General features: G+C 39.2%; 1 protein-coding gene across 2 annotated transcripts in view; it reads right to left on the reverse strand.

The window, feature by feature from the left end:
* Positions 1–360: 360 nt before the first annotated feature.
* The window catches only part of cerk (ceramide kinase), a 35521-nt gene continuing 20664 nt past the window's right edge, over positions 361–15217 (reverse strand). For both annotated transcript variants that reach the window (XM_068306888.1, XM_068306887.1), the window contains exons 7-13: positions 13848–13922; positions 13566–13718; positions 12324–12429; positions 11742–11824; positions 8963–9168; positions 5917–6122; positions 361–3567 (exon numbers count right to left, since the gene is read on the reverse strand). In XM_068306888.1, the coding sequence (XP_068162989.1) occupies positions 3450–3567; positions 5917–6122; positions 8963–9168; positions 11742–11824; positions 12324–12429; positions 13566–13718; positions 13848–13922 (947 nt within the window). In that variant the 3' untranslated portion in view covers positions 361–3449. The remainder of the gene's footprint in view (positions 3568–5916; positions 6123–8962; positions 9169–11741; positions 11825–12323; positions 12430–13565; positions 13719–13847; positions 13923–15217) is intronic.

A 15217-nucleotide genomic window follows, 5' to 3' on the forward strand; every position in this document is an offset into this window, starting at 1 on the left:
AACACACAACCAAACTTCAGTTGTGTCTTGTAAGTGTTGTGTACACCACTTCATCTCATGTTATGTTGCAACAAGTGGAAATGAGAGGAGATGTTGATTAAATAAAATGATTTTTGTTTTTTCTTCCATGTGAAGAAATTCTTTGTATTTGTGGCGATGACGGCCTATTAACTTCATGCAATTGGCGAGAAGGTTTAAATGTTCAAAAACAGAGAAACCAAGAATACAGCTGTTGATATGGACTGTGCTCTGGGGGAGGTTTCAAATGTGCAATTTTGTTCCAGATGATAGTAAAAGGATAAAATGTCCTGAGGTAGGTGTGAAAGAGTCATAGAACACTGAAACTTTCAATGGTTTTATTTGGAGTAATTTTTTTCAGATTTGAAGATATGTTGCAAAATACAAATAAATACTTGTTTAAACCCTGTTTTTTTTTCATTTTGTATTTCAATAAAAACAATATATAATGACACAAAATTTGGCATTACAGTTGAATTTATATGAAAATGATTCAACCCACTCAGGGTAGCAGAAACTACCTGGACACATTAACTTATCAGCACCTTATAAAGTTGGTATCATTATCACACACTCCAAACATGGCCATTTATTTAGAGATGTGTTCCTGCCAAAGTTAAAAAAGTCTTATCACCAAACTCCCTTCAATACTTAGGACTTTATGGCCTCAAAAAAAAAGTGACAAAAACCCAGACTATGTGCAAAATGAGCACAGCATGAAACACCAATCCATCTCTGCAGAGACCTTTGATATGCTGTGTTATTAAATGAAACATCTCACTCACATATGAGCAGCCTTTTAAATTTCACACATATTGAGAGGCAGAGAATGAACGAAAGCCAGAGCAGGACTGAGAAAGCCCGAGCAGAAGAGCGTCGGATTTTTGTGTGCGTTGGCATTGAATGAAAAAAACCCACAATTCAAAAAGATTTTATTGAGCATTTTCACCAAATAAACCACATATCCACTCACATCGCAGATTTTTTCGTGTACTTGCTCGATTATGGAGGACACAGCAAAATTTAATAAAAACTAAGAGTCGAACTGAAATGAAAAATGACTAACGACTGTTTGTACACTAAGTATTCAAGGCACTGTGAGCCATTTGCACGTCAAGCTAGTTTCACTTAGATGCTTTCTACAGTTCTCCTGGTGTCACATAATTAAAAGTGTCATACATCAACCTGTGCACTCGATATACTAAGTGTGCTTTGTAAGCCACGCTTATAAATGATCTTTTTACCTTTCCCTTGTCAATGTATTCATTCAGGTAAAAGGTGCCTGAATAGCATGATGGCTAGCTGTTCCATCGGTGAGACAGATTAAAGCAAACGATTCTGTAGCATAGTTTTACATCCTGATCTCTCTTCAAAGTTTCATTATATATCATGTTTACATCTGCTGCTAATCATTGTGGCATACAGCTAGCTGTTCAGACTTACAGATGAGGAATCTAGGATCACTGAATAAAGATTAGTTAAGTGGGTGATCGCATTTAACTGTATAATATATAGCATTTCTGTGCATGCTATGAATTCAATATAGATCATATGGGTCACATGGATCGTGTCCAATGTAAATAAAAAGTTATTTTTCACGCGACTCTATGTTTGATTGCTATTATGTCCTTTTAATTTATGTGTTGATGATCAAAACCTGCGTAACAAGTGTAAAAAAATGTATGTTTGTGTATACAGTAAGTGTAATGATGAGCGAAGAAGATGCACTTCCTTTACAAATCTGTGTATTCAGTCTAACGCATGCACACAGATTACAGATGTACAAGGAGAGATTTGCAATCTGTGCACACGATAATAAATAGCATCTTTAACATCTGATTTTAATTGTCAGTCAAAATGGGGTAACTTCTTAGGATTTTCTAAAAATATTTGGTTTGTGGATATACATTTCAGAGTGTGTGTTCATATGTGGAGGGATTTAAAATCATCTGACTAGACTGTATAATCAAAAATGGGATGGATAAAAGCTTTGTGTGTAACAGAGAGACAGTGAATATCACACAGAGCATAGAATATACATGTGTATGTGTGTGTGTATGTTGTTGAGGTGTTTAGCAGTGCGTTGGCTGCAGTGAGAGTACATCTGCAAAATGACAGTCATGAGGCTAATTGTAATAGAGCTAACTCATCACATTGGTACCTTAACAAACACATTAGCATACACACACACACACACACACACACACACACACACACACACACACACACACACACACACACACACACACACACACACACACACACACACACACACACACACACCCACACACACACACACACACCAATGATTATATACTCCTGAAGGGATTTTGGAAAATACACTGCACCCTACACGGAGACAATTTGCTCTAACATATTAATATGTATGGGGTTTAATCCAGTCTTAACAACGCAGAAGCAGAGAGAAAGAGCTAGCAGGAGAAGTAAAAGCCACTGCATTCCTCCTCCAATGGTCCTCCTTGAACTACAAACTGAGCTAATGAGGGTAATTTCAAAGCAGTACAATAGATTATCTCTAATTAAGTTAACAATGTATAATTCTGGCTAATCCCATGCGATGACTGAGCTGTTAGCCAGAGAGAAGCAGAGCTCAGAGCCACAGGTGCGGTGCAGCAGTGCCGAGCCACACCAAATCACTTAGCATTCACTTTGCCTTATTACCCAGAAGCCACTGGGGTCCTGTTTGTGTATTAGCAAGTTTTCCACTCTTTTCATTAGTGTCCCTGGCTCATATCTGGTTTCATCTGGGTCACAATCAAAAATGTTGTTTCTCCCCCACAGAAAGGTTAGATTGTGTGTGTCGCCTTTGGTTGTGAGACTCTGGCAAAGACTTCTCAGTTTATCAGTGTACTTCACAGGCATTCTTTGTCATTCTTACAAAGCAGTATCTCCTCGGCCCCCGTTCTCTACAGCACAGGGTGAAATCCTATTAAGTTTTTCCTTCGTGCCAGCATAAAAGCCTTCCGCCAATTGTTGCGGATCAATCCAGCTCAGTCCAGTTCATCTCTGTTTCATCTCAGAAAGCTCTGAGATTGCTTGGGATCCTCTGAGTTCAACGTATTCTTCTTTCTTGAAGTTCATGTACAACGCTGAGTTGTACAATAAGTTTGAATGTGGCAGCGCTAACGCCAGCTACTGTTGCAGAATATATTTTCAGTTTGATAAAAAGCATGAGACAATTTAGCTCCAAAGAAGAAAAATAAAAGCCCTTTGATTCTGTAACAGCAAACATGGATTGTAACTTCTCTTTAGACTCCAGTTCTCTCCTCTTAGTGCCTGGTGATTCTACCAGTCCATCATATCTTGTGCATAGATGACCAGCTGACAAACACATGAGAAAGAGATGTAATACCAGCAATTTTTATGTCAAAAACGATCTGTTGTCAGCAGCTTAATGTTCCACCCAGCTCTCAGCTCAAGTACAAGCTTGGCTCCGGGGTCCAGGCTGCAAAGGGGTCTTCAAACACTCGCTGCTGCTGCTCCTCCTCAATACCACGGGCAAACAGTCGTATCAGCTGGCACTGGACACTGCAGAGAGGAAACACACACACACACACACACACACACACACACACACACACACAAACAGACACACACACGCACACACACACACACACACACCACATAATGGAACAGCACCCCCGTGTGCAGACTTGGCATGGAGATAGTCTTTGTGGCATGTAAACTTTTAAGACACCTACACCAGATGTTACGATACAGATGGGGTACAAACACCTTAATGATGTGCGTAACAGAGCCTGATGAAGACATTTTAAATGCTCCCAGACAGAATGAGAGGCAGTGAAAATGCCTGATGATTATTATGGAACACTATTTTTCTATTGCCTCCATTACTGTGAATGTGTCTGCTGACTGGCGTGTAGTCTTACTGGAACACTCTCTGTTTGCTTCAATGCTTCTCCTGTAATTTATATAATGGAAGAGCAAAGAAAATTGTAATTTTTTGGCTCAGTATGACGGATTCTTTCCCGAATGCTAATCATACATAACACAGGAATAAAAATAAGTCATTACAGTACATACGTATAATCACATAAAAGGACCCTAGCTTCTTCGGTTTTTGCTTAAAGTAAAATGCTGTGATCTATTTTTTTATTTACAAATGTGTACTCACAAAGCAAAACTCTCCTTTCTCTGCCACTTCCTTTCGGTTTCGCCTGAGCTACTACCAATAATTACTCGAGCAGCACTGTGGCTGGCTCACTCCAGGAATGATTAGTCGAGAGGAAGAGGCAATAAAAGGATGGACTTGTGCTTTAATTAAAGGGGAGTAGCCTTTTAACATGGGGAGGGCCGTTAAATTAGCAACATTATGGCACCATGCATCATTGACAAAGTACAATGGAGCATGAAATATACGACACATCAAGCAGAGCCACACTGGCTTTATAAAGATCTGATAGTGGGGGCAGTTGAAGTGTGGACAGGGACGGAATAATGACGGGGGCTGATTCTACGGCGATGCCAAGATTGTCCAGCAGGGAAGGTTTGAAGAGCCTCCTGACTGGAGACTGGCGTGAGCGGCGTTAATGGCACTGACGCACAAGCTTTTGCCTGTGCTTAAAGTATGTTTTTATTGCTAGCTCCAGGTACCTATACAGCTTAAGAATGATTTACTTTACATTTATATCAAAAGTAGTGAACTAGAGATTGTACAGATTTCAAATAATCATTTCCCTTTGTCTTTTTCAAAATGTTTTAGTATCAGTTCAACATTAATAAAGGGCTGAAACCAAAGTAGAAACTCTAAGACTTATAAATAACTTTACATTTTACCATATATTTTGTGTTTGATATTGACTGTATTTCATTGGGAAAAAATAGTTTTAATTCCACTCCACTAGGCTTTAAAGGTTACTATGCTAACATGCTCACCTATTGACACTAGCCACAGCTGAAATCTGTTTGTATAGTCTTCAGCTGAAAGACCATTGTCTTTCTGGTGTAAATGTACTGCTGGATCCCGCTCTGAGGCGTTTGACCTCCTGTGTTGGGCCATCCACTCAGTACTACTCCACAAGTGGATGAATGGGTTTCAATGGCTCTCATAATGACTTAACAACCCTCATGCTCTAGAAGTTTCCTGCATAAAGAGATGAAACTTCAAGTTCAGTTGACTTAACTCAACACAGGGATCTGCAAAGTACAAGTTCATAAATTAAAGTGTTCTGTGTTTAACATATTATGTAAAGAGTAACTGTTAATTCTCTTTGCACAGTAAATTAATTAAATATTTTATACTTTAAGCTTTTTGACACACACAGAACCTTTTAACATGGATGTTTGATATATATTTTGACCCTCTCAATAAAATGTGCCCCCTTTCATGCCTCTGTTAGACAAAAGAATCTTTTATCCACCATAGTCTTAAGATGATCGCTTGTGGACCAACATCTATACACAGACATGTGCAGTTTGGCTATATTTAAATGTGTTTTACTGTAATGCATTGAGGATAAGAAGCTTCTTGAGTGTGAAGAAAATGATTTATTTATACTTAGGTTTGAAACTCTGAATATCTGAAAGCAAAATAAAAATGGAGATTCTGTGTCTAATACCGAGTAAAATATTTGTCTCCACTGTGAATACCATTATAATGGTTTGAGACTTGCAAAAAAGTTTTTTTGTCCATTATGTTGCTTCTGCAATATTATTTGCATCGATTCAAAGTTATTTGCCCCTCCTTGTCTATGCCGAGGGTGATGATCCCCATCTTCACCACTTCAAAATGTGATTTTACTCTCACATTATTGAAAAAAAAAAAAACTGAAGGAACGCACAACAGAAAACAGTTTTTGGCTTGATCTCCAACAAAACCTGGCAAAGGAAGATGTTCACTGGTAGTTCTCTTATTACCTGACTTGGATGGCAGCGTGAGGCAGGATCTCCCCATCACAGGTCCAGCTGCTGTGGGTAGTGCTGTAGTTACAGGCTGTTTGTAGGGAACATAGTGGGTTGAAGCCCGTCTTCTCGCTCAGGTCTTCAAGTGAAACCAGGTCATGATGTTGCGGTTGGAAATTAAATTTCCTCACCCGGTGGACTTCCACGAAAGAGTGGTCAAACTTTTGGAGGAGAGGTGTTTATAAAGAGATCAGAGACAGAAGATATGTTAAAAGGCATTACTGTAGTTATGACCAAAAAGGTGCATAAACTGCTTTAAAAAAAAACAAAAACGTCAATCACATCATGTTCGTGGTATATTTCTATGAAATATGATTATTAAATTTGCTGGTAAAATGACTCTTGTCATGCAGTTCTTATTTGCTTACTGGCTTCTGGTGGGTGAGCTAAAAAGTTAATTTCCCTCTGGTTGTTTAATGAACTCCTGTTGATTTTGGAATGGAAAAGCAAACTGTGCGCAGGGTTACCCTTTCTTTCCATTTATGAGAGATGAAAACAACAGGAGGTGAAATGCGAAACAAAGTGAGAGAAGAGGTCAGATGAAATTGAGGTGCATCAAAACTGTGAATGTCGGAAGAGTGAGGAGAAGAAAGAGAGGAGATGAAAACAAATTACATTGTCAAAATCCCCTTTCATCTCGTTTGGTGTTGCAGAGAGGTTCAGGTCTGTCCGGTACGCTACTTTATTTGCCTTCACGGGTTGCCAGTTTCTCTCCATCCTCCTCTTTCTTCTCCATTCCTCTCTCTGACTTCTTTCTCTCACTTTTTCACCCTCTCTCATCCCAAAAGCGGAATGACAGCCATTTATTTCACATCACATCCACTTTATGACTGCAATAGCTTTGTATTCACACTGGACGGGCTGCCTAAGAGACTTTCTGACAAGACCATGAATATGCTTAGCGGCTCCTCAGTCCTCATCTTTCTTTGCTTGGCTGGACAGTGATGCTGATATTAAGTGAACACTTACGTAAAGACCCACTCACCTTAGCCATACTACTACTTTTCTACCTTTCTATGTGTCAAGTAAAGCAGCCTCAAACTACCGATGCACCGCATCATGTCTTTTCACAGCCGAGACTAAACGATGAGGGGAGATATCATTTGATTTTCTCAATTAGATCGATCCGACAACTGATGAACAAAACGCTGAAGAAAGGCGACCCACTCAGAGCAGCGCTATGATGTGCAAAGTTTATTCCTGTTGACTTTGACATCATCAAAAGTTACACAGTGTGTGCTAAAGAAGATGCTATTTGCTGGCTTGAAAACACGAGACAAGCGAGAGGTTGAAAGTGCGATCTTGTCCATTTTATTTGACTCTTTACTGTAAAAGCTTACAGTCGCACTAATAGACCACTGAGCATGTACTGATATGTAGCAGAGCAATGAGCTAAATGCTAATGTCGACGTGTTAACATGCTCACAATGTCACGGTAAAAGTGATACTATGACATTTGAGTGTTGCCTAATATCACACTAACATCAAAGAGTCATTACTTTTCAGAAAGTTGCTCCTAAGGCTTGAATAAATTAAAAACCTGACTTGGTGATGGAGCTAGCTGCTGGAAAATAAAACTCACAAAGTAACTTCAACAAGAATTGAGTTCTGCAAAGACACAGGCGAAGGATTCAAGATGAAACAAGAAAGTTTTCAATGTGGGAAAAAAAGTAATGAGTTATTAAAAATAGAAATCTGGTTTGTCACCTAGATAATATGATTTTCTGCATTAGACGTAATGGATAACACCCTACAGCTGCTGTGAAATGACATTAAACGTTGTCATTACTAGAGCTGAAATTGTTTTACTGCAGAGTGATAGAGCAACATCTCACTGGTGAATCTCGGTATTTTGAGAAAATTCTCCATCGTAAAATCATTTTTTCAGACCTCTTTGCATCGGTGTCAGAGGTGATTTCATTCAGTCCTCTCAATGTAAAAACACAGCACTGGGACTGAGGCATTCCAGGGACACGCTTCATGTCACACATTGCAACAAAATCATCATCAGCTCCTGTGACATCTCTCCCTTCTCTTCCCTCTCTTTTATTTGATATTACCAATATTTATTATCAATTATTATTATTATAATAAATATTATCAATCAATTATTATCGCGATCCAATCAGATCTTATTATAGGAATGTTTGTCAGCGTAATCCAGATACCCAGCTCTTGATCCTAGGGTTACCTCAGGATGTCAGTGTTTGCTCAAAACACAGCACGCAACAGAATACTTTCACCATTGCGGCGCCCGTAGATGAAATTACTGACAAGATTCTTCTAAATGGGATAAACTTCCCAAGGTCCTTCCTGAGGTAATAATTACTAATCACCAGACTTCCCCTGGTAATACTTGTGCAATCCGGAGAGAGCATTAGTCTGGTATCAGCCTGTACTCCCATGCAGCATATCCCTGATGCAGCGATTATCTGCGCCTCTCCAGACCAGGGTGGAGGTTATTTATGATACGTGGGAAGGCACAAGGGCTGAGGCATTTGAACTAAAGTGAGCCATAGTTTGGAAATTCAGCAGAGTCAGCATATTGAGGTGCTAGCACAGCAAGAGCAGAAACTCCACCTTATGCTCGTTCATTTACAGACTAAACACACTGTCAATTTATCTGTGCAGAGCCCAAACTAATCCTGATGTTGGGAGAGAAACCGTGATTGACAGGAGGCTTTTGGAGAGGATGAAATTGACGTCAAACTTTTGCCATATTGTGGAGATTTCTTCCCTCTTTGAAGGGGATGTTTTTCTCATGCCTGCTCTATCTAAATCACATCAGTTCTTCCCGCTCATTTGAATTCAGAATTATTCTGCACAGCATGATTCACATACTGTTCATGCATACTTGGACCGCTACATAACCATGAGGAGGAAAAAAAATCATAAATTGACTGTTATTGCCACTGGGTAATAACTTGGAAAGTGTTCCGAAGCTAAATCAAACACAGTGACTCACTATCATATACTCAAAAGCCGAATCCTTCACTCCCACCTGGTCGTCTTTGTTGGTGTGTCGGAGGAGGTGTCTTAAGAAGTCGAGGCGGGAACACTTCCTGACGAGGATGAGGTCCATGGTGCCGTCAGCAAGGTGAGCGGAGGGCGACAGGCCTTTTGGGCTGCGAGGACACGCGCAGCTCATATTCGCTGCATTTATGGCAATGAACTTTCCGTTGATTGCATTCCAACCATTGCTGATATCTGAAACAAGAGTCAGGAAAGGAAGCATCGCCACAAATTAAGTTTAGATTGTAATAGTTTTATTTGCTTGATACAAGCCATCGGTAATTTTTGGAGCATTTTGGCATTATTAGGTAGTCACTTTACACACTTTAGACTGTACACAAAACTGTTCAAACAGTTGAAATCAGAAAGATTCATGCACATGTGGGTGACACTATTTCTCCCACACTATTCTTAACGATATTTATTTTAAAGACTTTTGGAAATAATGGCATCCATTACAAAATTGTCAAAAAAAAATAAATCTTATTATTATTAGAGGTGGAAGTTAGGTGAACTGCAAATGAAGCTACCAACCCCGTAGTCAATCATGATCGTCATTTTGTATTGTATGCTTAGCTGGCATTAGCAGTTGGAAAATGGCATTGCTAAACCTTTAAAAGCTTCAAATTAGTTATGTGGAAGAACAAAGCATTTCCAAGCTGACAGAACACTTCAAATTACATAACTCCGCTGCTCCAGTATTGATTTTTTTCACGTTCACAAAGAAAAACATTGACTGAGAAACAAAATCAAATACTTAAGAGCCTCACTTATGACCGCCCGGTGCACAATAACCTGCAATCATTAAAAAAAAATCCATTCCACCGCTCAACATTTGACTGCTTACTTCACACCTCTGTTTCCACTGATCTAAATCTCACCCATTTCACATTGACACAAGAAAGTGGACCTGAAGGTGCAGTGAATGCAACATGCTGTTATTTAACGGCACTAACCAGCCAATCTACATCATTTCAAAACTATGTGCTGTGTTTGTGTTTCTTTATCAGTTTTTAAAGCCATTTCTGTGTCTCAGGTAAATAAAGGATCAGATGAATGTTTTGATTCCCCCTTCCCCCTTATGTGCTGATGATAACCTGTGCACCATCAGGAATGTGGAATTTGAAACTACAAAGTGTATCTTGAAAGTTGATGATGCACCCTAAACGTTGACTTGAGGTTTTTATGTGACGGCGGCGATGTTGATGAGAGACCATTATAATGCCTGAGCCAACATAGATACTCTGATGCTGAATGTGACGTGTTTCCTTCGTAAGACAGCTGGATGTCATGTCTTTTTAAATGATAAATGAGTTTGACCGTGGATGAACTCATAATATCTTAATAGGTCGTGCAGATAAAAGGCTGCCTTGTTTAACCTCAAGTTAGCTTGTTCTGATTAAATGACCAGCCTCCAGTTCTCAAATGACAGATGTGATGGTTGCACTTCACAAACCACAACACTGGTCCACTGAGATTAACAACCGTTTACAAGTGATGGTGTATCAAAGACACACAATTGCCCATGGGACTACCAGCGTCTGTCGCCTGGGTGATCGTCATTGGAGTAAAAATGCGGAAAGTGATCACACATCCAAACCTCAGAGGAAAAATTATATGATCTCGGAAAGCAAAAAGGATTCATTACCTTTTTTCCTAATTTTGCAAAAACAAACTTAGAAGTGTGATATACCGACCAATGATAATAAGCCCTCTGAGGCTGCATAAAACAACAATACTCTAATTTAGATGTAGTGATTAAAGTTGAATTAAAATAGATCCACATACGAAAACAAATCTGACAGCAGCGTGTCAACTTTGGGATTGGAGACTTTTCGTAGATGAGTATTTGCTTTCGGAGAGCAGGTTAGCTTACTTTCAGAGAGCGTGTTGTGCCTCATTGATTTAGCAGTTGTCTGTGATTTCCCTCCCAGGAAGTAGAAAGAAAAGCTAAACAAACGGCAGCGCTGGTGAGAGGTAAGCCCCCTGTGAGAGCTCGCTGATCCAAATTTCTTCCTGATTAGTGAGTCTGTCACATATCATGCACACAAACTCACTAAAAATACACAGTAACAAATAGCCAAGATATACAATCTTGAATATAATATCACACTAATTAGAGAGGGAGAAACGCACACAGCTCATCAGCAGCTCAGGATATGTTGGTGAATTGAGAGGAATGTGGATAATGAAGTATGAGTGTGTTTGTGGGGTAAAAAAAAAAAAGAATAAGAGGAAGACAACACTTTGCTCCTCCAGGCTCAAGGCTGAGTGGATGGACACCAGTTTCGATGAAGTAAGAAAATCCCATCAAGCAAACGTGGGGGTGGGTGGTGGAGGGGGGCGGGGTGTGAAATCGATAGGCAAAAGAGGCCCTGGCAGTGTCGCTAAAAGAAGTTTATATTTTCTCATCAATAACTCATCAAAGATCTCATCAAGAATTTTTCCAAGCTGCAGGAGAAAAACAGCCCTGACAGAAATAGTAGATGAAGTAAATTTTGACAAGAAAATGCAGCTATTTGCAGTCAGGTAGAGCAGAATGTAAATCTCCTCTGATTTGTTTGCGACTTCAAGGAAAAAGAGAGCTGGTGAGGGATTGTCTCCTTTTTCTGTCTCATCGTTCAAACTGCATAAAAAAAACTTCTTCTCATATCTAAGAAGTCTAGTCAAAACAGACAAACATGCCGATAACGAGGGGGGGAAATGAGATGCACGCTTTTCAGCAGGATTAATTTGACACATTTTGAGTAATAACCTCAAAACCGTACCTTTATCAGATGTTTCCAGCTCCTCTGACATCTTCCACTGCTTGTTGTCCTTTGATGAGGGTTTGCGCTGACACACGCAGCACCTGAAATATCAGCATCACCTTGTTTTACGATCATCAAACCATTGGTGTCAAAGTTTTAACAAGCCTGAATAAGCCATTAGGCGTGGAGAAATCCAGTCCATCTGTAGCTATTTGAATAAAAATATTTTCTGTTGGAAAAGCTCTAAGAAGTCTGCAGTCAGATAAGCCTTTTGTAGCGTAGCCGTGTCACTTTTTATGATAAAATAAGTTGTCAGGGAGCATAGCAGTTTACAGATTAATGGTTTTCAGCTCCTTTCAGCACCCATAACAAATGCAAACAATGTCTGCGCTCAGCATCTCAAAAAACCAAAGCACTTAGTCATGCGCCTTTTGGAAAGACTGAATGGGCTCTCAGTCCGCAATAAATCAGATAGGCTTCCTGACAACGTAAACTACCCTATTTATGCTCTAGCAGGTACACTACCATTGAGCTGCATCAGATAAGTTAGAACCTTGTAAAATAATGCAGCAAAGTCACAGAAATCGACCGTTTATTTACCCGGATCGACACAGCAACTTGTCTCTCGGGGTCCCCACGTTGTTTTCAGCCGGGAGAAAAGAGATGGTTCCCTCATAATAGTTATGATCCAGGAAGGTTTTCACCCCTGAAACACAAAATAACAAGCTGAGCCACAGGACAATTAGGAAACGACAACATTTTGGCTCAAAGAACAGAGATCCCCCTTTCTACTGGAAACGCTATTAGTGCTGATGTGGATATCAATAAATCTAATCAATAATAGAGTCAATTATAAGATGCAAATTTTAATTGCGTGTGTGAAATTTTTATGAAATGTATCAGCTGGTTTTTGAGGCTATTTGGATGGATCATACACAGAATCTTCCGATGAACAGATGGATGAACAGATGGCTGGACCAAGGTAGCCCTATATGCATGCTATATAAACATCCATATGTGTTTTATGTGTTGCAAACAACACATAAAACAAACTTTTGAGATGTTGTTAGCATAAAGATAAGACAGGCTGCTTGGTAGCTGAATATGCAGGCCAGGACCTCATTTAGCAACATTTAGCATAGTTTGTACACACAAAGTAGACTTAATGGGGAGCAAATAGAACTGGATAAGCCATCACACAAAACCCAAATTAATAAGAAAACATTTCAGTAAATAACAACATGCATTACTGCTGTTTGCATTTGTAAGGCAATTTGATGTAAGTTTTTAGTAGTAGAAATGTAATGTCATAAATACCTCTAGGTTATACTGATACCCTGACTGTACATCTTTGAGGTTCTGATTTGTTTCTAATACGTAGTGGTTTTTTGGGTTAAAGATATGAGGACTTTGTAAATGATGCGCTATAAACTCTGCAGATATATGTGTATTGTACTGAAGAGATTTCTTGTGCAGTGAATACAGTCAGCACACATTTTGATATTTTTCTCCACATATTTTAACAACTGAGTCCAAGATGTTTTGGTTAAGAATTTTCCTCGTCCATGCAGCTGACTCCAATTCAGTTTAGTCCAAACATTATATGGTGGTTGGCTTTTTAAAAAGCACGTTCAAGTATAATAAGTACGAGTACAAATGTGTGGCCCCAGTGGGGAGAGGAATATTGTTGTTGGTGAGTCCTTCTAAATCCACTGGCTTGAGCTCCTGTGTATAACGTGTATGTTGAATCCTCTGAAGTCTGGATCCAGAGCTCTGGGCTGAAGTTGTAAATAGGCTTACCCTGAAAAATCATTCAAGTGTATAAAAAGAGAGCTTTCATACCTGACAGGTCATATCTAGCAGGGCCCAGCCATCTTTTTCTCTCGCTGTCTGTCAGCAGATCACCATAGAAACCATAGCCGAGCAAAGAGACGGAGTACCTGAGGAAGACGTCGCCATGGTGAACGGAACAGACATCCATTGGATGAGAGTCACCTGTTGACGTAAAAGCAGATGACAAGGAAATAAAAGCAGTTATTCTAATGACCAAAGTTTGTTTCTACAGCACTGATAACATCTAAAACAAATCCTGACGTCACGTGATGCAATCTGTGACCTACTAACCTACAATGATGTGTAAAGCAGATGTAACTGGATCGTTGGATCCCACCGTGGCAAAGCAGATACAGTCAGTGGATCCTGTCGGATAAGGGGTACACAGGTTAAGTGAGTTAAAAACTTCCTATTTCAGTCTCACACATTTAAGAAAATATGCGGTGTAGAATTCCATTTATATTAATACCTGACATCTCTCTTGGGTTGCAGTGTAATTGTGTTAGATACCGTTTGACCCACATGTCGAACAAGGACACTTTGAATGACACAGATACGCCAGTGGTTTGTCTGGTTTAGGTGAGATCACACAACAGGATTGCACAGGAGTCTCACACTTCCTGGAGACATGTCTGCCATGACTGTATTAATGAACAAGATGAATGTCAGCCATGTCAGAGGCTCCTAGTTTAAGCTAAACGCCAAAGTATCATGCCAAAATACTCGAAATGTCAGCCTGCAGCCTGCAGATGCATGCTGTTAATTGCAATGCTCACAAGTAGATTATTAACAGCCATGGTATTGATCACTTTTAGTATCTCAGTTTAACATGATAGCTTGCCAATATTTACTGAAAATTATTTAACCATCAAGATCACACTCACCATCATTGGTTTGGTTTTAAACAGAAACAATGGACTAATTTATTATTTAACTTTATTAAATATTGGCATCCTGATAGGTGGAGACGTTTCACAAAACCTCCTAAATGCAAACCTCCTAAATTTTGCACCAATTCCTCAAATAAACAATATGTTTTTGCTGGAAAGGTAAAGATCCCTTTATGGTGAATTTCCCATCAATACATTTCCTACAAGTGACTGGTCAGATTTGTGATAGTTTGAATTTATTTTTTGAAAAAATTCAGTCTGTTGCCAAAATGATATTCATATTACCCATAATTTTCTCCATTACTACAGGCATAAATCATATTCTGGGCTTGATTGTCTTATTCTATAAATTACAGGGTCCAGCCGGAAACAATTAAATTTTTCAGTCCTCCTGGCTCATTCCTACTATTTATTTATTTTTATCTTATTTATTTATGGGGTTTTTTTGCTGGGAAAGCAATCAACAGTCAACAGTGAAATTATTATGTTTATCTGAAACCTCTGAAGTCCATTTTTGTTCTGTTTCTAAACCTGGTCTCAATGTTGTTCGATATTTTAGTAGATTGTAAGAGAATCACAGAACCTATAAGATGAAAAAATGAGAGCTCAATGCTCTCCTCATCTTGTGGCGCTCATCGTTCATTTATAGATTATATTTTCTTATTTATGACATGATGATTCAAAATTATTTATGTCAATGTCTCTGACTTTTGGTGAAACGAGTGTGATGGACTCCTTTCTTCATCAGATCGACTCTGAATCAGTAAAAAC

This window comes from Antennarius striatus, chromosome 22 (assembly GCF_040054535.1).
Source record: "Antennarius striatus isolate MH-2024 chromosome 22, ASM4005453v1, whole genome shotgun sequence".
NCBI classification, from domain to species: domain Eukaryota; kingdom Metazoa; phylum Chordata; class Actinopteri; order Lophiiformes; family Antennariidae; genus Antennarius; species Antennarius striatus.